We start from the raw sequence: 24,037 nt of genomic DNA, 5'->3' as shown, positions 1-24,037 counted from the left end.
GCCAACTTAATTGTATACATATATTCATTTAAGATGAATGGATATTCAGGAGATTTCCTTGCAAACTGAAAGATTAAAAGACTACACATCACACATTGTCCTGGGTTCAGCTATAGCAGTCATTTTTCTCCTGCTTAGTAGCTGGTGCAGTGCTGTGTTTTTTTAACTTTCAGCCTGGGAACAACGCTGATAACACCGATGTTTTTAGTTGTTGCTAAGTAATGTTTATTCCAACCAAGGACTTTCTCAGTCTCATGCTTTGCCAGGGAGGAGGGGAAGCCGGGAGGAAGCAGAGACAGGACACCTGACCCAAACTAGCCAAAGGGGTATTCCATACCACAGCACGTCATGCCCAGTATATAAACCGGGGGGAGTTACCCGGAAGGCCCAGATCACTGCTCGGGTCGGGCTGGGTATCGGTCGGCGGGTGGTGAGCAATTGTATCCTCTCCCCTTGTTATTTCACTAATTGTTATTATCATTGGTAGTAGCAGTAGTGGTTCTGTGTTATACCTTAGTTGCGGGACTGCTCTTATCTCAACCCGTGGGAGTTACATTCTTCCCATTCTCCTCCCCATCCCTCCGGGAGCGGGGGGAGGAAGAAAGGGGGGGGGGGAAGTGAGCGAGCGGCTGTGTGGTTCTGAGTTACCGGCTGGGCTCAAACCACGACAGTTCTTTTTGGCGCCCAACGTGGGGCTCGAAAGGTTGAGATAACGACAGATCTGACCAGAGTGTGTTTAATCATATTTGTGATAAGCATTCATTGTTACTACTCGTCACAATGGTCATTATTTGGCTCTCAGACGTGTTGCGCTTGATCTCAGAGTTTCAGCATGTTGTACCTTACTTACAGCCACTATTTGCTGTTTTAGCGTTTATCGGCTGGGGGGCCTGGGCTAAGGTTCTTGTTTCACTGTACTTCATGGTAATGACTTGTAATACAATAGACTCATTGATCATGAAACTGGTCTGGTTTGTGCTTCCAGCGTGGCCATCACCACTATACATTGGGAGGTATATAATGAAATATTTTAGCAATTGCATATCTTTTTTTTTCTCCTCGGGGGGTAAACTTACGAAGGAAGCATTCTCTTTCACCCCCCGTTCCCCCACCAGCCTATTTGCAACAGCAATTGAGAGTTCTGAAGGTTTTAGATGGCCTTTGAGTACCCTTGAAACCTGCCTGCTGATTGTGCTGGGGATCAGCATGTTGGCAAACATACGGAGTGTGTTTTACCCACGGCCATCCCGTCGTAGGAACATCCTATTTCGTTTAATGTCAAAAATTCAGCAGTATCAGGTTCGAATCTGGTCTAGGGTTAGACGACGATATAGGAGGACCACCAGGAGATTTTCCCTGAGGCTGGACAGTTATGAGTGGCAGGGTGTGTGGGATAGTATGGGCAAGTACCTAGGCCAGTGGGCCCCTCCAGTGCTTTGGAACTTCACCACTGAACAAGTGCAACATCCGGAAAAACTAGTAAAACACTTAAACGAGGTGTGCTGTCGTCCTGGTTATACCAGAGAGGGACAAATTTTGGCAACGTGCTGGGGCTTGGCCTATGCCTACAGAGCCCTGCTCAACACTATCCAGCACCTTCAAAGGGAAAAAAATGTCTCTGGATCTGATGGCAAAGCAACAGACAACGCAGCTATGCCAACTACAAGCACAGCAGCTACTCAGACCCTGACCACAACAGTCAACACAGCTACTCCAAGTACAGCAGCTACATCAACCCCAGTGACAAGCACAACAGCTACTCAAACCCTGACCACAACAGACAACGCAACTACTCCAACTTCAAATACAGCAGTTACACCAACCCCAGTGACAAGCACAACAGCTACTCAAACCCCGACAGCAACAGACAATGTGGCTACTCCAAGCACCGCAGCCACACCAACCCCAGTGACAAGCACAGTAGCTACTCAAACCCCGACAGCAACAGACAATATAGCTACTCCAAGCACCACAGCTACACCAACCCCAGTGACATGCACAGTAGCTATTCAAACCCCGACAGCAACAGACAATATGGCTACTCCAAGCACTGCAGCTACACCAACCCCAGTGACAAGCACAGTAGCTACTCAAACCACGACAGCATGACGTGCAAGTCCTCTGCTGTTCTCTATGAATCCAGCTCAGCAGCGAATACCTTTTCTACTTCAGCCAGAATGCCTGCTCTCCCATTCTTCCTGGTATACCAGAGATGTCCCAGAGCTGCTCACTGCTTCCTGGCAATGACATGGCTGAATGAAAGGGAAAAGTTTCTAATGTGCTTTCCAGTCAATTTCTTTATGCCTTGAAAGTGGTGGAAGTGTTGCCTACGACAGTGTGAACTTGGTGGCTATGCACCGCGCATCCCGGCTGCACGCGCACAAGGAATGATGGTGCAGCCTCTGTTGAGCTGAAAGCACAGGGAGGTCCATGTGCCAGAGGTTAAGTTCATTCCAGTGCTCATAACTGGATTTCTTCTCAGCTTTCTCTTTCAGTGAGACAGCACCTTGCTCCTGTAGAGTACAGATGCAGCCTAATGTGCCTTGGCTGACTGGGGAGGCTTTGCAGGGCTGAGCAGCCAGCAATCAGGTGGCTGCTACCCGGGGACAACCTCCCGCTGTGGTGGTCTCCAGCGTATGCTCTAACATCACAGCCAATTGCACGTACCCTGTCTGAAAGTCCCTGTGCTTCTGCTGAGGCTGGAGGTAGGGCTCAGCCACCAGCTTCCAGCTGAATTTGGCAGCTGATGTCTCTGCCTCTGGTGGGAAGAGGTCTTTGTCCAGCTCCAGGCACAATGGCATCTCACTGACGTGAGTAGAACAGGTCTGCACACAACCTGGCTCACAAAGCCGTGATGTTCAGTATCAAGGCTGCAGGACAGTGTGCTCTCTAGGCTTTCACAAGGGAGATCCTCAGCTGACCTGCTCAGCATGCAATAGGGCTTGGGACTGCTTTTGGGGCCCAATACCACTTGGACCACTTGGGACCTAAGCAGCCTCAAGCAACAGCAAACAAGGAAGGGCTTGAGGAAGAGGGTTGGAAGGGAGTCATTGAGGTAATGCCACTCACCCATCACCTCAGTGAACAGCCTGGTGCAGTAGCTCCAGCAGAGCAACTGGCAACGCAGAAGTAAACCCATCTGGGCTGCTGCATTGTGGCAAGATATCGCTGCTCGGGTGCAGAACCTGGTGGTGAAGGTACGCCACGTAGATGCTCATGTACCCAAGAGTCGGGCCACTGAGGAACACCAGAATAACCAGCAAGTGGATAAAGCTGCTAAGATTAAAGTGGCTCAGATGGACTTGGATTGGCAACATAAGGGTGAATTATTTTTAGCCCGGTGGGCCCATGACACCTCAGGCCATCAAGGCAGAGATGCAACATATAGATGGGCTCGTGATCGAGGGGTGGACTTAACGATGGACACTATTGCCCAGGTTATTCACGAATGTGAAACATGTGCTGCAATTAAGCAAGCCAAGCGGTTAAAGCCTCTCTGGTATGGAGGACGATGGCTGAAGTACAAGTATGGGGAGGCCTGGCAGATTGACTATATCACACTCCCACCAACCCGCCAGGGCAAGCGCTATGTGCTTACCATGGTGGAAGCAACCACCGGCTGGCTGGAAACATACGCTGTGTCCCATGCCACTGCCCGGAACACTATCCTGGGCCTTGAGAAACAAGTCTTGTGGCGACACGGCACCCCAGAGAGAATTGAGTCAGACAATGGGACTCATTTCCGGAACAACCTCATAGACACTTGGGCCAAAGAGCATGGCATTGAGTGGGTATACCACATCCCCTACCATGCACCAGCCTCTGGGAAAATCGAACGGTACAATGGGCTGTTAAAAACTACACTGAGAGCAATGGGTGGTGGGACTTTCAGACACTGGGATACACATTTACCAAAAGCCACCTGGTTGGTCAACAGTAGGGGATCTGCCAACAGGGCTGGCCCAGCCCAATCAGAACTTTTACGTACTGTAGAGGGGGATAAAGTTCCTGTGGTGCACATAAAGAATTTGTTGGGGAAGACAGTCTGGGTTATTCCTGCTTCAGGTAAAGGCAAACCCACTCGTGGGGTTGCTTTTGCTCAGGGACCTGGATATACTTGGTGGGTAATGCGGGAAGATGGGGAAGTCCGATGTGTACCTCAAGGGGATTTGATTTTGGGGGAAAACAGCCAATGAACTCAATTGTACGCTGTTGCCTGCTCTATAACACTTTTATAGCCCACCAGCTAGATATCTTCAGGTCACCAGCCATTGACCCTGACTTCCCTCCGATCATCACCTCAACAAAGAATGAATTTTGAGGAAACCAGACGAGCTCAGCAGTGACCAGATGAGTTTGGCGGTATCATCAGCAGGCAACAACCCAACACTATGTACCGTCCCTCCTGCCCTGAAAGACTATTACAAGAGATGGAGCCTGACATCATGGACTGGATGAGTTCAGCAATTTTACAGGGATTGGTCCATGGACTAGGGAACGATATCTTTCTCTGTGTGTGGGTGTGGGTGTATATATATGTGTATATATGGGACAGGGGTGATGGTGTGCTGAGAGATGTGGGATCTGAGCATGACGTGAATGGTATGGAATAAGGGGTGGATACTGTCCTGGGTTCAGCTATAGCAGTCATTTTTCTCCTGCTTAGTAGCTGGTGCAGTGCTGTGTTTTTTTAACTTTCAGCCTGGGAACAACGCTGATAATACCGATGTTTTTAGTTGTTGCTAAGTAATGTTTATTCCAACCAAGGACTTTCTCAGTCTCATGCTTTGCCAGGGAGGAGGGGAAGCCGGGAGGAAGCAGAGACAGGACACCTGACCCAAACTAGCCAAAGGGGTATTCCATACCACAGCACGTCATGCCCAGTATATAAACCGGGGGGAGTTACCCGGAAGGCCCAGATCACTGCTCGGGTCGGGCTGGGTATCGGTCGGCGGGTGGTGAGCAATTGTATCCTCTCCCCTTGTTATTTCACTAATTGTTATTATCATTGGTAGTAGCAGTAGTGGTTCTGTGTTATACCTTAGTTGCGGGACTGCTCTTATCTCAACCCGTGGGAGTTACATTCTTCCCATTCTCCTCCCCATCCCTCCGGGAGCGGGGGGAGGAAGAAAGGGGGGGGGGGAAGTGAGCGAGCGGCTGTGTGGTTCTGAGTTACCGGCTGGGCTCAAACCACGACACACATACCGTATGGCAAATGTACAAGTTCTGCAGAACCTGCCCTATTCCTCTCTCAGCCCTACACATTCAGCAGTCCCATGAAAGAGATGCCTGAATCCCTTGCCAGAGCTACTGGCTCCAAAGCCTAGTTATGGGGATTTTGTGCTCCTCTTGTGCATCCAGAAAGAAATTTCTGCAGTAATTGCTCACTTAACCTTTAAATGAACTTTGCATTTATTGCTTTATCATCAAAACCTACTCGTATTAGACTGGATTTAACATATTCAAAGCCGAGCAGTCTTCCATCACGACGTTTTGTCCTTTCCGTTGCTTCACAATTAAACAAGTGGCCTACACTAATAAGTTATGATCAATATCATTAATGGCGATTTCTTTAAAATTCAGTCTACTGCAAGTGCTTTTTTCTTCAGTAACAACAAAAAACAATTTTACACAAATCAAAGAGAAAATAACAAGGTAACTATATAAAAGGGTGTTTTTAGCCAAGGTTTGGTGATCCTTCTGAAGCATGGTCACATTAATTGAGCGTAAGTAATTTGGTTCCTTTTAAGCACACACTGCAGCTTTTATCCCGTCACAATCACGCCTCCACACCGATCACACTGCCAGTGTTTGTACCGAAGTGCTTCAGGAATTGCTGGGCAGATTACGCACAGCTAGAAAGGTAAGGGTGCCAGGAATTGTGAACATCCATGCAGACAAACACACACAAAAAAGACTAGGGAGTTTTATAACACAGCAGTTGAACAGTCAAATGATACGCTGCTTCTTGATGCCTCAGAATACTGAATAACTACTATTCCTAGGTTTCAACCATATAACGCAGAGGAACAAACACACTCAAAGTGCACCATGCTAGTGAACTGGAAACAGACACAGCTGAAAGATGTAATGTGGCTTACAAAAGCCTTAAATAAAGTAAGAATATATTTCTAATCTACCAATCAAGCAACTAAAAATACAAATTTGTTATGAATACAAGATCAGAATTTTCCATAATCTGTTTACTGCTTTACTTTAAAAAAATACTGTTCAACACATGGCAAATCATAAAAATTGTTTGCGGAATTGAAAGGAAAGAAAAAAGAATAAACAAAGGCAAGTTATGGATTGCATTAAATACAGAAATAGTTATTTTCTTTAGTCTTTGCAACCACTAGTTGTGCTGCTTCTGTATTTCTATACCAATAAAATTCCAGTCCACAGAAATCATGAGAACTAATTTCTTATTTGTATTTGTGACTTTACATCTTTTGTGATTCCAGAGATGGAGTTGCAGGTTTGCTCACGTACCCATCTACAAAATGTTGTAAAATGTACTTTACTGACAATGGCTTTACAAGGCTTAACAGTAGTTTAAGTCAAGTCCTTTGCTCTACTTTACTCCTGGATAATTTAGAAATCTTTATAAGTAATGGAAAAATTCACCTCATGTTTGCTAACAACCACACTTCTAGCATATTGGGGGAAAAAAAGGAATCCCTGACAACTTCACTTATTTTTAGCTTCTTGTTCCTTCTGCGTGAGTCGTCTTTTTGTATTCCCAGTTTATGTTGAAGATATTCCACCACACGTTTGTTAATCTACAGCTATGTGCTTCCCCAAAGATCAACTGCATCAGTATTTCTAGAGGCAACAACAAATCTGGCGGAAAGCAGCAGCCCCATAGTGCTAAACACTCCTCCGCCCTTCAGAGCTACAAACTTTCAGGAGCTTGATAACTTGCCAGGGCCGTGTACCCACATCAACAAGCTGACGCTGAACAAAGAGAAGGTAGAAACATCCTCATGTGTGTGTGGGAGAAATAAAAATGAAACTGATCTGCTTTTCTTTCTCTCTCCTGCGCTCTGCTCGCCTCCCTCTGCAATCACAAAGCCTTTCTTATCCTTTGGCAGTAATTCCTTTTTTTCTCAGGTGGTGAAGTGGTGTTGCTGAGAAGTGCCATCACCTCAATCAGATGTCTAAAAGATATCTTTTTCATAAGCTGTATTATATCAAACAGGATTAAGTTACCCAGCCCGAGAGAGGAGGTAATAATGCCATTGTGCTCAGCGCCTCACTTTTCATATCCCAGGGACACCAGAGCATCTCTTTCATGCTTTGCCTGGTCGGCTTTGTTCTGCTTTGTTCCGTTTAATTCTTTTGCTTCTGTATGAATTCTGCACTCAAAACATGACAAGAAAAACTGATGCTTCTAAACATGACTTTGTTAACCTGTAATTTCTCTGCTGCATTTCGCTCTGTGCACAGGAAATAGAGCAAAAGAACACAAATGTGATGGTGTAGATAGCAATCTGGCAGAGTAACTCATACAACAAATAAAGGAAAAGTATAAGCAATCTGATTTTCTTCTTCAGAAACACTTACTGGTGAACTAAACAGTGTCTTGACAAAATGATCTCAATGGTTTTGTTGAACTAACTTCCAGAACTGCCTGTCTCAAAGTCTACATGTTATTATAACACCTACTCTCTTTCTCTCCCTTCTAACAGAGCTACATGCTTGCACTTGGAAAAAAGGAAGAGAATAAGAGAGAACTGAAGCAAGGCTCCAAGCTCGCTTCTCCCTCAGTGCTACCCTGTGAAACAAAGAGCAAGCAACCACTACCTGCCCCTATGGTCCAATACACCATTTTCATCTCATGCACTCACTTCATGTTACAGAATTTTAAAAATCACTGTAGACTTCCATACAAAGACCAGATTTTCAAGTTCAAGTGCCTAAAGTTTAGGTCCTAAAATTGTACTTCAGCTCCCAGGGCACTGCAAGTAAGATCATCCTTTTCTGAAAGTGCTTAAATACTAATTGATTTCTTACACGTACAGCTAAAAGGTTACTCTGACAATGAACAATGGTAGCGATCCAAGGATGGAAGGTTTTCAGAAAAGAAGATCATTACTAAAGATCTGATGGTGATTAAAGCTAAGCCTCCCAATGTCCTCAGATATTCAAAATAACTCTTATTCTTGATGTCTGATACTTATTTAATTTTGATTTCACCAAAACTATCGAAAGCACTCATGAATCACCGCACTGGGTCTGTTTCCATAAATAAAGAACATCATTATGAGATAAAGAAATAAGTCTGGCTGGCAAATGTTAGGCTACCAGAACTTACATTAAACGCAGCAGGGAATAACTAAACTTTCATTTTTTATTAAATTGCCTCCTTAGCTTCATGTTGCCTCCTAAATGTTAAGTACAGCCATGAATATTTTTCCTAAAATGATAGTTTTTCCAAAGCATAAAACCTCCCCAAACATAAACCCTTAATTACATAAACCACACATACAACTATAAAAATGGTCACAGTCAACAGTCAACAGAAAGATGTGACCAAGATTAACCCAAGCGCCGTGCTTTATTTTAAGCAGAAATAGAGAGGATTTTAAAGTTAATTACCAACAATTTTAACAGTCTTATTTCAGATGCATAACTTCAGACTTCTTGAGAAGGTCACAGGGTGGTCTCTCAGAGGCCAGGAGGCAAGCCAGCACTCCAAGTCAGCAGTGATGTTTGAAAACCTTTGTCAGTAGGCTTAATCTATGCTTAAGAGCTTTTGCTGTTGAGAACGCTAATCCAAACATATACAGAACAGACCCTTAAAAAACATTTCATCTCTATGTAAAGCACAAATTGACATTAATTAATTAAAAAAGGGGGAGGGAAGGGATTTGACATTCAAAGGCTAAAGCAGTCTGACATGGATTGGATCAAGCGTCATCTATGGCAACGTATGTTCTTTTGTTAATATCAGCAAATACCGGACCATTCCATAAGGCATAGATAAGGTTGAGTATGGTTTTATGATTTCATACTGCCTGTAAACATATAATTATTTTTCTTGGTGTTTTTAACACACAACACTAAGCTCTGGTTTCATATGTGACCCATCAAAGTTATTGTATTGGCTGTCAACAAGAGAGAGGTTCCCAAATCCTCTTTTAAGGGTCATTTCACACCAGGCTTTCATATTGGAATAACTATTTTATTAGCATAATTTCTCATTATTAACCCAACCAGCAGAAGTCCTACTAACACAAGCCAAAGAAAGGTGCATCTGTGTTAATATGTGATACCAGCACTCATTTGAGTAGCACCATTAACCTCAATGAAAGTATACACTTCGTAAACTCAAATTTTAATGCTCTCTAACATCACACCCTACAAGCCCATAAAATCAGTGTATCTCAAGTTCATATATTAAAGGCAATTGTAGACAAAATATTTACTGATGCGTACACCAAGAAATCATACCCTGTACCTCTACCACTAAGTCTCCCAAATTTAAAAATTAGTATTTTGTAATATCACAAGATAATTCAGGTGAGAAGGGACCTCAGCAAATCTTAAATCCAAGCTCCTTCTGAAATCAGGGCCAGCTATAGATTCAGACCAGAGTCCTTAAGGCTTTGTCCAGTAGGGTCTTGGAAACCTCCAAGGAGAGAGTCTGTACAGCCTCTCTGAGTCATATATTCCACTGCTTGACTGTCTTTGTGGGGAACAAGCCAGTCTGCACCTCTCTTGTTTCAACTTAATCCTATTACCATTCATCCTCCCACCGTGCTCCACTGTGAAGAGTCTGACTCCATCTTCATGATACCCCTCCAAACCCCACCTCTTCTCAAGGCTGAATGAGCCCTTGTCCCTCAGCTTCTCCTTTGAGGACAAGTTCTCCAGCCCTGATGGTTGTGGTGTCCCAATGCTGAGCTCACTCCAGGTTTTTGATGTTCCTCATGCACTGGGGGTCTCAAAACTGGACACAGTATCTAAACAGTGGTCTAAGGACTGCTGAGTAGGGGAAGATAATCCTTGCCCTTGATCTCCTGGTCATGCTTTCATTCACACAGCCCAGAACAGGCAAACATTATTTAATAATGTTTAGTACAAATGGTAAAGTTTAAACTATGTAATATACTGTTTCCACTAATATATAAACAGAACTGAACTGTGACTTTGAAGGTAACAAATATGAAAGGTTCTTCCCCAAGAATCAAGACTACATGCATCCTAGTAAGTGATACAGCAAAAGATAGGTTTAAAGGTGCAGCCACAAAGGTGTACTCGGAGCTAGTCCTCACAATTAGATGAAATACGGTGGCACCATGAGCAAGGGCAGAGAGGATTAGCATTATAAATTGTGCAATAACATTTTAGCATAAGGTAAGCAAGACACCTTCACCCCAAGGCACACAGCTTGGACTCACGAGGAAGCTCCTCTGTGATACAGTTTCATCCCAGATGTGAGAGCCTGCCAACTCTTGTTTGGCCGTGGGATAGGTAAAGAGTAAATGACACGTTGTAGTCTGAGGCTGCCTTTCTGATGGCATCTTCTCAAGTCATGGCTACTCACATCAAAACTATCTTGACAGTGAGACTCCTGATGGGGTGTAAGGACATAACTACCCTATGCTAACAAGACCAAGAAAGATCTTATTTATGAGAGGTTGGTCTGATTTTGTGCATTTGTCTTCTTGGCTCAAGCAAAGAAAGTAACAATCAGCAGATTTTTAGCCATAAAAACAGTGTGCTTGATAAGGAAGACCATGAAGATCGAACAGCCACAAACATCTGACCACTGAGGTAACACTAGAGCCTCAGCTAAGAAATGCCAACATCCACATGTGAACATGTGGAATGCAACAAATGCAACATATCAGCACATCTGAAAATCTCTGACCAAAGTGAAATGGATTTCTTTTTTTTTTCCTAAAAAGAATTAATTTCCTGTCCAGCATGAAACACATTAAATGAAACATGACATTTGATACTGATCGAGATTTCCCACCATTATGTGTGTAAGAAACCAGCAAGGGCTGAACCACTGTAAAGTTTTACAGGACTTGAGCTCTTCATTGAAAAACAGAGGAAAGGCAACAAAGGAACAGCAAATGCAGACCACACAACCTATGTTTAGTGCCTAAACTACTCTCACAAGATGTCAATATATGAGCATTCAGCAAAGGCATATACTACGGTATTTTAAATATGCTGAAAAAAAATTAAAAGTATTTGCTATACTAAGTAGCCCTGTGGAGTTTATGCACTGGCTCTGCATTGCAGCCACTTAACAACTCTGTATTCCTAATCTACACAGAAGCCTTAATACTAAACTAAGAAAAGTTTTCTAAGAAAAATCACTGCCTGAGTGCTGTTAAGATAAAGCACGCTGACTATGAGAAGGTGGAGAGACAACACTATGATAACTAACATCACAAGCAATCCCAGCCTCAGAAGCTCTTCCTCCCTGGGCACTCCAAAGACATAAAATCAGACAGGATGCTTCCCCAATGGCAAATTTATGGGCTCCCAGTCAAATCTAATCAGAAACCAGTCTCTCCCAGTTATCCATGTGAGAATAAAGCTGTTTAAAGATAATCAGTTAGAAAAAGTATGTTTCCAGAAATTAAGTAAAATACCTGGGGGACATCTGGAAATCTTCCTCCAATGCAGGCAATGTTATGAACAGCTTCACGACTAAATAATCCGTTTGCAATTTAAGGATTATCAGTTGTTACTGGGAAGTTAGGATTTGGCTAATAAATCATTAGAGCTACTTCTAACACACAGAAGAAGAAAGGCCATTAAAACAGAATTATAGAATGGCTCATGAAACAGCAATCAGTTGCAGGGTTATCAGCAAACAGCAACTGCTATCTGGTCAGATGAGATACTGAATATAAAATTCCCAAACATGAATGTGAGGGTTACAAGCAGAAATGAAAGGAACAAGATGTTAACTAAACTATCTTTGCTCATAATGATGTTGAAATAGAACAAGCTCCTTAGTCATATTCTCTGCATTTCTTTAACATAATCTTCCATTTGAAAAGCAGGGATCAAATGGAGCAATTTCCATACTGACTGTAGCAACTGAAGCGAAATGAAAAGCAGCAAAGAGCTCACACCTATCAAGCGTACTATCTAAAATAGAGAAAGGAACAGGAGCTCTGGCAAAGCAAGTAGGAAGTCTTACACAGCAGGTCTTTCTTTTAGGACTAAATGGGGCTGTGAACATGACAAAAGCAGAAGTTAGGTGATTTGATGGAAATCTAGACACCAGGAATGTTCTAACAGTGGAAGCTCAGGTAGGTCTGGCATGCTGGAGGTGGGAAGGATGATCTCCCCCAGGGTAGGTTTATTTCAGCATCAATGGGAGGTCCTCAATGCTGACAGCTCTGAGCTACTCAAGAGCTCTTTCCCAGCCTTGCTTGCCCTTTTCCACAGACATGCTCAGTCTCTCTTTTTGCCCCCTCACACATACACACGTGCACCTTTTTACGAAATTCCTATGAAAGACTCCATCCAGGTCTGCCTATAAGGATATAGCTACCAGAGAGTGGCATCTAACTCACCATCCATTTATATATTATATTTTCTATTCAGAAGGAGACCAAAGGAAACCAACAACTCCCTGAGCTAAAGGCGTATCCGGAAAGTATGAAAACACCTACTCATTGCTCACACAGAAGGCAGACTACAAGGAAACTCACAAGTAAAAATTCTTGCATTTCAACAACTGGCTCGCTCCCGGCTCACATCAGCTAAAATTAGCAACCTATTGCGTTTACTACACACGTATAGGTATGCCTCTCAAATTAGCTAGTTTGTTAGCTCAGCATCGTCCCACCACAAAACTGAGCTTGTTCTGGCCTCAGATTTTAGAAACTTGCAAGAAATCCTTCTATTCATTAAATCCGGGCCAAGATAAAAATGTTACGATCCTGAAAACATAGCCACTGATTTAACAACATACTGTACCATGATTTGGAACAGCCACTTGCCATTTACTATCAGGAAGATGCTTTCTCAGCAATTGTTTTATAATGTTCATTTGCACAATGCCCCTTTGCAAATGTCACTTGCAGGTTGGAATCTCTTTTGCTGAACTGTCAATCAAAAAAATTTGCTAGACTTGTCAGTAAAAGTCAAAATACTATTATTTACACATCCCATTAATGTTTTAACCCAGTTCTCATAATAGCTCCAAAGGATGAAATGTTCAATTTAAAACTGTAAATCTGTTTGTCTGCCTGTCAAAACAATACCAGCTCTTGCTATGTCTAGCACCAGCAGTGGATTTACTGAGCAGATTTCAGCTGCTAGTAGTCTAAACTAAATGTACTAACCAAAGAAAATTAAAATAGAAATAACAGACATTGACTCACAACCCAGGAGGTTTACAGGAGCCAGAAAAATTTCCTGCCCATATTCTAACGTTGTTTCTCAGAGCAAAGAACACATAAACATCTCCATTTTGATCCGTTTGCCCCCACTGGTAGAATGAGGAAATTAAAATGTACTTAACTATTGAAGACGAAAGCAATGAAAAATGAAGTTAAATGATATCAGAGACTATTCCTGCTCCCACAAAAGTCAGGCAAGTTTTCTCACTGTCCTCAGTGAGCACAAACCCTGCACTGAATGTGCCTGAAGACAGAAAGGACCTTTCAAGTTGTCACTGTTATTAGCAGCATGCAATGTTCTCTCAATCCGAAAACACCAGAGATTTTAAGAATAGATGGGACTTTATGAAAATGTGAGAACCGGTATGACATGAGCTACAGACACAAACAGTTCCTGCATCAAGCCAATCATGGCTGCCTTAGCTGCCGTAAATATTTTAGAAAGATAGTTCAGTCTTGATTTAAAGCCTTATAGTTCGAGACACACAGAACAATTTAAATAAATTACCTCTCAGACACAGGTATTGACATATTTTAATGTAGATACAAACACTTTATGAAATCAGACATCAGGAAAATGCACAAATGAACTGCATAAAATATCATTGCTAACTTGTAGTTTTGAACATTTGGAAACTAAAAGGTAGGTAGCTCTGGTGTATGCCAACAGAAAAATAAAAAGGCAAGCTAATCCTCTCACCAGCGTTAAGTAGCAAACAGGACATTACTGTAACTTGCAACTATTGAAGATTATCCACTTCCATTTAAGAGTGACTGTATTTCTAGCCCATATGGTTGCTAGAGATAAGGACAGAAAGATGAAAAGAATCAAATGAAACTTTGGATCTTGGTTACATGTCTTGGCCAAAAAATATGGCACAGTTTCCTATAAATACAAAATGGAAATAAAATGTTTTTGACTAATGACAGTATGTGGGTACCACGGCAGCAAAGAATCCAGAAAGCTCACATGCTTTCAAACTTACAGGGAAAATTCAGGGAAACATCTGTGGAGGATGAGGTCACTCGAAGCCAGTAAATCAAAATGCTTAAATTGTTTAGCATCGTATTTCCAGATTTTTGTTTGATCTCTTCCCATTCAGTTTCCTATTTCCCTTCTATGAAAAAATACAGTATTGACCACAGCTGATGACCTAGGGAGCAGGGTACACCAACAGCACATGGGGCTCCACCTGCTTTTTGGCAGAAAGAGGTGCAGTGGCAGGAAGCGGGATCGGGAATGCCTGCGGGAAGGGGAGAGAAGGAAAGGGATCTGGCTGCTCCTCTGAGGCCAGATGGCAGGCCGATAAGAGTCCTCTATAAGCTGGGACATGGCAACATAAAAAGGGCACCAATCTTTAAGGTAAGACGTATTCAATGTCTTATTTATCTAGGAAGAAAGCTGGTATACTGATAATAATGCATTTGAAACTCCCTCAATAATTTTGTCAATAACATCCATTCACTTAACAAGAGGGATGATAAAGCAGGGAGGCTTTGGAAGGATTCCGAAGATACAAAATATGTCTACCAAGAATCTGCAGCAGAACCTACATTTCTGAACTGAAGTCTCATACGTCCACTTATAACGACCAACTTCCTCACCTAAATGTCAGCACTGTTAGATTTACTACAAAAATAATATTCCAGTTAAAAAAACAGCAGATGGGCAAACAAGGTAAAGGGCGTTTAATTTCAGTTGCTTCTCCTCCATGCCAACACACTACTTTGAAGGGACTGCAAGTGTAGGAGGGGAACATATGTGCATATGGATTGTGCATCTTGGAGAATATTTGCTGCTGGAATGTAATCTCTCCTTTCTTACCCTTCCTTTCTTTGCACGATAGCTCTAAGGTACATTCACACAACGGGTGGTTTCACACACCTATACATGCACCTAAGCAGGCAAAAGGAGAGTCTTAGAATCCTGCATGCAGTGACCCCACCAAATGCTGTGCCAACCTTAAGGCTTCAGAGACAGATCAGTACCCACTGAAAGTGCAGACAGAGGCTTTAGGTAGTCCCATAACAGAGACTGGAAATAAAGATATTTTTTCAACAGCATCCCAGAAGTTGCTTGGACCTTGCTGGAGTCCACACCAGAGCTTTGAATGGTTCTGCCTTGGTGGTTTCTCAGTAAATACGAACAGAGCCTGCTGCCATTTAAACAACCACTGATCAAGTCAGACAAAACTCTTGGCCTGCCAACAATGTTTCTGTATCTTGGGATGCAAATGAAGAGGGCACTACTAATATCAAAGCACAAGACTCTGGAAAGAGAACTGATCTGGGTGAAATTCTGATACCATCCCAGGGACAAACTTGGGAAAGGAACTCTATCAAGACAGAGCTGTCACAGATGCTTGGACTTCTGCAACAAATGAGAACAACTTAGATATCCATCTTCACAGACCAAGAAGTGAGCTATGCTGAGGATATGAAACTGAGGACGCAGCAGAATACGCAGCTTCATCTTCAAATTCCACATGAAGCATCTCCTGCCTCAGGCAAGAAACTGAAAAAGCTCTTTAAGGAGTGTGAAATCGATGGAGTGAGAAAGTACAGCAACTTGGTTGATAGGCAAATGACAGACTCAAAGAGGTGCTAAATAGACCTTAACACAGTTTAAGGACAGACCTGATCCCTTCAGCTCAAGTGCATACTCCAAATTGAGTACTCACTCTACCAGAATTGGTAAACCGGAGGGGACCAACATAATGCACCAATCTGAAACTTGACTGGCAGCATATTTCTTTCTGCTATTTACGACATCATCTTTTCTGTAGGTGAGACCAGGAGTGCTAAAAGGACCACCAGAACATAGATCCTCCTGTCCATGCTATGCAGCATAGATCTTGAAGAAAAGTTGGTGTTCAAAAGGTACACCTGCCCATGCTTTGTCTGAGTAAGGTCAGCTGCAACAGTTGAGGCAGCAGGTAATACAAAGCCTCTGATCCCTAAAATCACAGGTTGAAAACAGGCTTCTCCTTGCAGCTGGATATACCTGCCAGTCCTGGGAAGAGATCTGGAGAGGAGACTGGCAGATGCCTGCACGGCATTAGGGGGACTGGAAGTCTGAGTTCAGGATGAACATGTTATACTGCATACAGCTTCAAGTGACAATCAGTAAGCTGTTTAAAATTCTACCTATTGAAGAAATAGGTACTGTCTACTCATCTCCCCTTCTCCTGCATGCACTGGTTTTGGCTGGGATACTGTTAATTTTCTTCATAGTAGCTAGTATAGGGCAATGTTTTGGATTTGTGCTGGAAACAGTGTTGGTAACACAGAGATGTTCTTGTTACTGCTGAGCAGTGCATATACAGAGCCAAAGCCTTTCCTGCTCCTCACACCATCCTACCAGAGAGCAGGCTCGGGGTGCACAAGCAGTCAGGAGGTGACACAGCCAGGACAGCTGACCCCAACTAACCCAAGGGATATTCCACACCATATGGTGTCATGTTCAGCATATGGTATGGAATAAAGCTGGGGAAAGAAGGAGGAAGAGGGGGATGTTTGAAGTGATAGTGTTTGTCTTCCCAAGTAACCATTACACATGACGAAGCCCTGCTTTCCTGGAGATGGCTGAACACTGTCTGACCGTGGAAAGTAGTAAAGGTATTCCTTGGTTTGTTTTGCTTGCGCACACAGCTTTTCCTTTACCTTTATCTCAACCTTTTTCTCTCTTACATTTACCCTTCCAATTCTCTCCCCCATCCCAGTGCAGGAGAGTGAGCAAGCAGCTGTGTGGGGCTGGGGTTAAACCATGACATTAAAGAAAGTCAAAAACTTGATTAAACCGGAACAGCAGCTTATTCAGAGGGATGAATTCATACCTGGAAACAGCCATGACAGTCTGCAAGTCTAAACTGCAATGAGGCTGAGAAACACACGTGTCCGCAGACCATCCCAGAACACCTTATATTCTGAGACACAGCTTTCGCCACGACTGAGAAGTAGAATGAGAAAATCCATCTTCCATCTGATCTAGCAGATTATTGATCCTTTTGGGTGTGACATGGCAAGAAGCAGTTATCTTAAATGATGTAGTTGAGTCCAGAATAGTACTCCTGACAGCCCTAGAGACACCAGATCAGCCTGCAATGCAGAGTATATATCAGGCCATGAGATGGCTCTTTTGGGGATCTGCCATCCATTTTATGGCAAATCTTGGTGTTGCTGGAGTCACCAACTTTAGTTCCAAGAACAGTTTCAGAAGCAGAGATAGAGATTTAGGCAGCAGTCTTAGCATTGCTGGTGCCAAGTCTGGAGATGACCAGTCGAAAAGAATGCAGTGATGATGTTGGTGGAGCTGATGTACATAGGACCCAGATGCTGTGATAGGCAGAGAACTGCTGCAATGCATAAATAAAAAACCAAATGCTTACAGCACTTCATATAGGCCTTCAGTGGCTGAACTGGTTCTGGGGATGACCAAATCAGAAGCCTCTACTGTAATCACAAGGACGCAAGAGGACTTGACTTTACCAGTCTGGAAGGCAGAAGACAGAAAGGACTTTCTTGGGATGGCTTTCTAAGGAGGATGGCCAGCAGTAGATCAAAGATAAGGCAGTTGGATTTGTCTGACTGCCTTCCAGCCCATAATACCCACTGGGTTCCACATCAAATACAGCTTTCACTGCTTTCTCAAGGAGAAATTTTCTGTAGTTCAAGCTCACCATCCCTTCCAGGCTCTTAAAGAACACCACATGGAGCACTCGCTGGGAGCAAGTCCTTCTGTGTCACACTAACAAACTCTTGTACCTGATGAAATTCTACCTCAAAGCAGGAGCAGACCCAAAGTGTAAAACAGCCTTGGGAGACATCATCAAACATAAAGAAAAGCACAGCTTCTCCTACTGAAAATTCATGGCAGAATTGGGCAGTTGAGAGAAAACATAATAACACAAGAATGACCCACCTTACACATTCACTGAGCAGGAAGGTGAGCATGGCCCCTAACAAACATGTTTCTGGTCTCAGTGGCAGGCCATTTGAATATTCATAATCTGAATGCGTTTGTGGACCATCACTCAAAAAAAATAACAGAGTAGGTCTTCCAGCTGAAACTTCATACTAAATAACAGAAATCTGCAAACTTGAAAACTATGTCTGTTCATTTACTGTCTCCTTCGTGCTTAATAGAGTCCTATTTCAATTTGCACTTAATTGGATTACTACACTAATGGCAAAGTGAGGTGTTAAACATGTATCTTTTTGTAGTCAATTAAATTTAACTTAAAGCCCACACATGTAATAAAGTTATGACTGCTCAGTGCACAATTCTCGTCAGCAGAACCCCAGCATGATTAAACTGATGAAAAATTCCTTCCTGCAAATATGCTGTGCCACTGACAGCTCTGCTACTGACAGAGCAGTAGTTGTGATAAATTCCACAAAATTATATTCCCTATTCATTTCAGACAGGAAATAAACAAATCTAAAGTGATCTAGATGAACTGAAAGACAAAATAAATGAACAAAGAGGAAAGATATATAACCATACTTCACAGGAATCTGTATAACTGGATTGTGATTTAAAATAACTTATGTGAATATGTGCACATTCTTTTTACTTGTTTGGCTCAGAATATATATTTCATTTTTTTCAGTGGCCTTCAGACTCTAAAGCTTCAAGTAAATCATTCTGTTTCCTTCATATTACCAAGAAATCTATCTACTCAGACATTTAAGAAACCTAAAAAAAAAAAAAAGGCAGAGGACATTTTTCATTTGTAAAGAGTAACTTTATTATCCCAGTTATTTATCTATCAATTTTCTATTTAAAACTTAATTTTTCAATTGCCACCCATATGAATTTAGGTTAGAAGCCAAACATTAAGCAATGATCTCTGATTCTGAGGTGCTGAAAGCTGAGTGCTACCACCACATAAATCTTTGCAGCCCCATTCTTTTCAGAGTACATTGCTAAGTTTACGCTAGAGAATTTCTCCTCCTTTGTGCAAAGGTGTTACTGGGCCATGTGTGAGAACAAACACCTGAAAGCAGGTCTTTAGCTTCAACGTGTCTATCACAAAAAGCGATCCAGAGCAATACTACCTCTGCAAGACCTATTGCAAAGAGAGCAAACAGCTATAATTCATATGCCAAGCTGTTTATGTTTAGATGACAATACCACTTACCTACTATCCACTGAACAAAACTGTATCAAAACTATTCAGTAGAAGGTAAATTTAGTTTATTTAAAAGTCTCTATAAGTCTCTATAAATGTCTGAAGGGTCACTATTACCATCTAGCCACTTTTTCCTCTCTTCCACCTTTTACAAATACATAGAGCAACATCACAGTCCTGGTGCCCAGACAAGACAGTTTATAACAAACCTTCCCTTGAAAAACTAAACCAGTCATGAGTTTGGAGAAAAGAAAGTAGAGAGAGATACAGACAAGATTTATAAAATCATGAAGGCAGTGGATAAGGCGCCTATAGAACTGCTATTTAACAAATCCCACAATGGTTGAACTGGGAGACACCTGTTGAAAATTGAGCAAAAAAAAAAAAAAATAAAAAAGAACAATGTACTTTTTACTGTGATTGGTAGGGAACTTCTGCAGTTTGCTGTCATAGAAAATTGGATGCAGACAACATTTAATCAAAAGGATTCATGGGTAACAGCTCCATAAATGTCTAGAAACTAAAAGGATGAGAGGCAGACATCCCTAATCCAATGTCTGTGAACAGCATGAGGGGAATGGACTAAAGAAAGTGGCCAGGCTTATGTGCTGTCCTTAAACAGTACATCCTATTGCCTCTGCTGGAGACCGAATTCTGGGCCAGATGGACCCTGCTGAGATCCGCTTGTGTATTTCTTCTCTGATCTTCAAAAAGTTTTGAAGTTCATTGTTTCAAAAGATAACAAACTTTGGTTCCAGGACAGAGCATCAACAATTTACAGCAATGTTCATAGATGTGTCATAGGCCAGTAGGACAGCTCACTACCAGGAAAGGTGAATGCCTACCCAGAAAAGACAAAGCACTGATAGAGGGTGCTGTTAGAGGAAAATACCTCATGCCAAATCCGGGAGCTCAAGATAAATGAGGCTGCTGCTGCTGCTCCATGCCCCCAGGTTCAACCAGCAGCAAGGCTGAAAATGTTTTCCCAACAGGGACATGCACACAGAGCACACATATACACCAGACACATATATACATACATACATATATACACATACAGCTGGACATACAGATCACAGACAGACACTCTTGAGCACTCACGCTGACACTCATCCTGCTCCTTGATCCACCTGAGCAGGGCATTAGTGGGAATGTAACACTATGTCCGAGGTAGACCCCACCAGCAGCTGTGCTCAGAAACTCAGTCTGTCCAGTAGCCACCCCTGGATGTCAGTCTTTCAAGCTGCTGCACCCGTACACATGAGCCCCCAAGGCTGCAGCCCCACTGCAGTTACTGGTACAGACCATTGCAAATGCGTCCAGAGCTGTCTAGGGCTCCTTTGGTCCTTACAGCTGCCCTCCTGTGCTCTCGCCCCTAAGGACATACAGATGCTCTCATACCCAGAGGTAGCCCTTCAAGACCCTCAAACCCATCCTGGACCCCATCCCACTTCACTACTCACTGGCTCATCTGGCATTACCTTTGCTAGCATCACACCCACACTCGCTCCAGTTGCTGCACCATTCATCACACACACACACACACCACCCCATATACACAAGGAGTAAAGAGTTCTTTACTGGAAAACAGTTGAAGGTGGAGCTTAGTAAGGAGACAGGACAAACTGTGCTAGTGAGATGCAGGGCATTGCCAGGCAAGCATCCTGACCAGCCGGCTCTTTACACACATGAACTTTTTTATTCCCTTATCCCACACTTGTTACTGCCCAAATCTCCTAAATCCTCCTTTGTCCTCCCTTTGGTTCCTCCCCTAAAGACCCCATAATAAATCCTGTGCAATGCCCAAAAGCTCTTGCCCTTATGTGTCCCACACCCCCAACTGGCAATCCCTGTTAGACCAAGAGGTAACTTGGAGAGCTGCTCCCCATGGCTCATGGGGATGGGTTTCACACCCAGACACCGGGGCTGAGGCTCTGCAGGGACAGCCCTGGGAGGGGTCTGGACAGGGTCGCATTGCCTGAGTCTGTAATATGGATTTCTGCTCCTGTGCTTCTCCAGGCTTGTGGAGATGGACCTTTCATGGCTCTCCCATGATGGGCCCGGTAGTAGCCCAGCAAAATATTGTTTGCCCACCCCCCTCCCCTTCTCTGAGCATTTCTGTGGGTGTGCGGAAGAGGAAGAGCTTTATCACACAACCAAACAGGCACCTCTGGAGCCAGCCAGCCTTGAAATGCAATGACTTTCCACCAGCTTTCTAAGCTCTAACACACGGATTTAATCTGTCACAGGTCATCTGTTTCTTAAAATAACCTGTGATGATCAATCCCCCTTCAACATCTGTTAGGAATCATCAAATATTGTGCTTGCCATAAACCAAATATGGTTATTAATGATTAGGTAAATCACATAACGAACCAATGGTTAGCACACGCTATAGTCAATAACTCGTGCACATCTCTAATACTACAGCTTCAGCAGTCTCATCAAGGTCAAGACAGCTACTTGAGTGGTTAAAACAAAGCCTTTCTGTCTCAGGAAATTGGGGCATTACAGACATGCCTGCGGCCTCATCCAGTGCTCAGCCCAGTGGAGTCTTTTCACTGATGCAGGAAGGCTTTGGATCAACCTCTGGAATCGCTATGAGGTTTTTCTGTTTCATTTTTTGGGTTTGTTTATTACCTCTCTGTTGGTCTTCTGTTCCATTAAGTTGTTTTTGTGCTTCTTCAATTTTGTCTGCAAAAAAGAGAAGTCATTATTAAAATACTTATATAAAAAACCGTAATATTTTAGAAAGTCATTTACTGAAATCTGTCTTGAACTGCTCATATTTATGAGTGATGCCATTCACACATAAATATGCAGTACATTATGAGTAATACAGCCATATAAAATTTTATCATGTTTTACTAGCAAGGCTATTGACATGTTAAATTACACGGAACTGCAGAAAGAAAAGCACTGGCATTGGATCTGCAGCCAATAGCTAATCCCACCATAGCTTTGTACCATCTATAATAATTAATGCAGTCAGGGGACTCTTTGGAATAGGTATTATGGTGCATTACAGAGTATTTTAATACGTTTTTGAAAAATGCTGTTAGAACAAGACAACGGGGCATTAACCACGGCGACAAACAGGATTTGCTGTGTGAAGTGATGGAGCCAGCACTGTCACATGGGAGTGGTGGGGGGTGAGCAGTAGCCCTGGGCTTATTCCTCTGTGAAACTACCCAAATTCCCACGCATGCAGCAGGAGCAAAAAAAACCCTCGAGTCTTTACTCTCGCCCTGTTCTTCACAGATCACCTGCTGCCCCCGAGACACACTGGTGTTGGGAAGGGAACTGTATTTCTGCTAGTGATGTGCAGAAGATCCAGTGGGAAGAGAGGGCCTTGTTCTGCACATGTGTACGCTTGCAAGTGCAGAGCAAGAAGCGAGAAAGGGGCAACTGGAATGAATAAAAACTTGAGACCTGTTTCTTTGGGGAAGCAAACAGTTCTCAGTGGTTTCAGGATGGCTTCAGGTCATGTTGGTAAGAGGCAGTGGCACTGCAAGATGCTGAACTCCACATCAAACTATGGCCTGTCTGACCAAGGCCTGAGCTTGGAATACGGCTTTCAGATAATACAATTCATTTCCCAAAATACCTGTGAAGGCTTTTTTTTGTTTGTTTGGTTTTGTTGTTTGGTTTTGGTTTGGATTTCTTTTTTTTTTTTTTCATTTGCTCCCAGAGCTGGAGCAAATGAAGCTTCTGAGAAAGACTACCACTGCGATTTTAAAAGCCAAACCTCTTCCTTCTTCCTTCTGAGGTTACCAAGACAGACGTATATATTTAAAGGGAAGTTTTATAACACAGTTTCTCCTGTACTGGCTTACTGCTGAAGACAAACACAAGCAACTCGAAAAAAGAACCACTCTTCACCAGGTCTTTACCAACCCAGTTATGCAGGCTTACTTTAAACACTGAAGACTAGGTATCTAAGATCTTCCTGGATTTCAGCTACAGATGAAATATTGTATGTATCTATACATTTTTTTAATAGAAAGGGCTGTAAATAACAATTTCTAGCAAGAATAAGAAGAAACATAAACAAAGCATTTTTTATATATATGTGCCACTAATGTTATTAGAGAAAAGTCTGTCTTAACAATCTCATACTGTTTTCCCACAAGTTATTGCTTTACAGAAAGGTGATGGAATAAGCAATTTACTAAGTTGCATGACATGGGATGAAATACACTAACACACACAAAACAATAAACCTCAACAAATTAACCCTGTAAATGGAGCTGTAGGATTCACCAAAATGCAACTAGCAACCAAAACCATAGATTGGCTATCGAACTCATTTTGCCTCTGTTTAGAGATACAAGCAATGCACAAGATATGTTTATCTCTTGGGAGAATGTAAACGATTTGTCACCAAAATTTATACTTAAGTAGACAGACAACTGCAGTTTCATTCTTAAAAGAATTATCTGCGTATTTCAGATAAACGCTACAAGGAATGTATGCATTTAAATTCACTATCATCCTATTTCATAGAGAAAAATTACT

At 42.7% G+C, this 24,037-nt stretch overlaps 1 protein-coding gene across 8 annotated transcripts in view; it reads right to left on the bottom strand.

The window, feature by feature from the left end:
* HIVEP1 (HIVEP zinc finger 1) overlaps positions 1–24,037 on the bottom strand; it is a 135,789-nt gene that overhangs the window by 42,278 nt on the left and 69,474 nt on the right. For all 8 annotated transcript variants that reach the window (XR_003991663.1, XM_030487749.1, XM_030488013.1 and 5 more), the window contains one exon: positions 22,160–22,213. Coding sequence is in view for 7 of the 8 variants with exons in the window: in XM_030487749.1 (XP_030343609.1) it covers positions 22,160–22,213 (54 nt within the window). In the remaining variant the exon portion in view is untranslated. The remainder of the gene's footprint in view (positions 1–22,159; positions 22,214–24,037) is intronic.

Source organism: Strigops habroptila, chromosome 1, assembly GCF_004027225.2.
Source record: "Strigops habroptila isolate Jane chromosome 1, bStrHab1.2.pri, whole genome shotgun sequence".
NCBI lineage: Eukaryota > Metazoa > Chordata > Aves > Psittaciformes > Psittacidae > Strigops > Strigops habroptila.
Note: the sequence above shows the minus strand (reverse complement) of the source record. Positions and strands in the feature narration are given on the sequence as shown.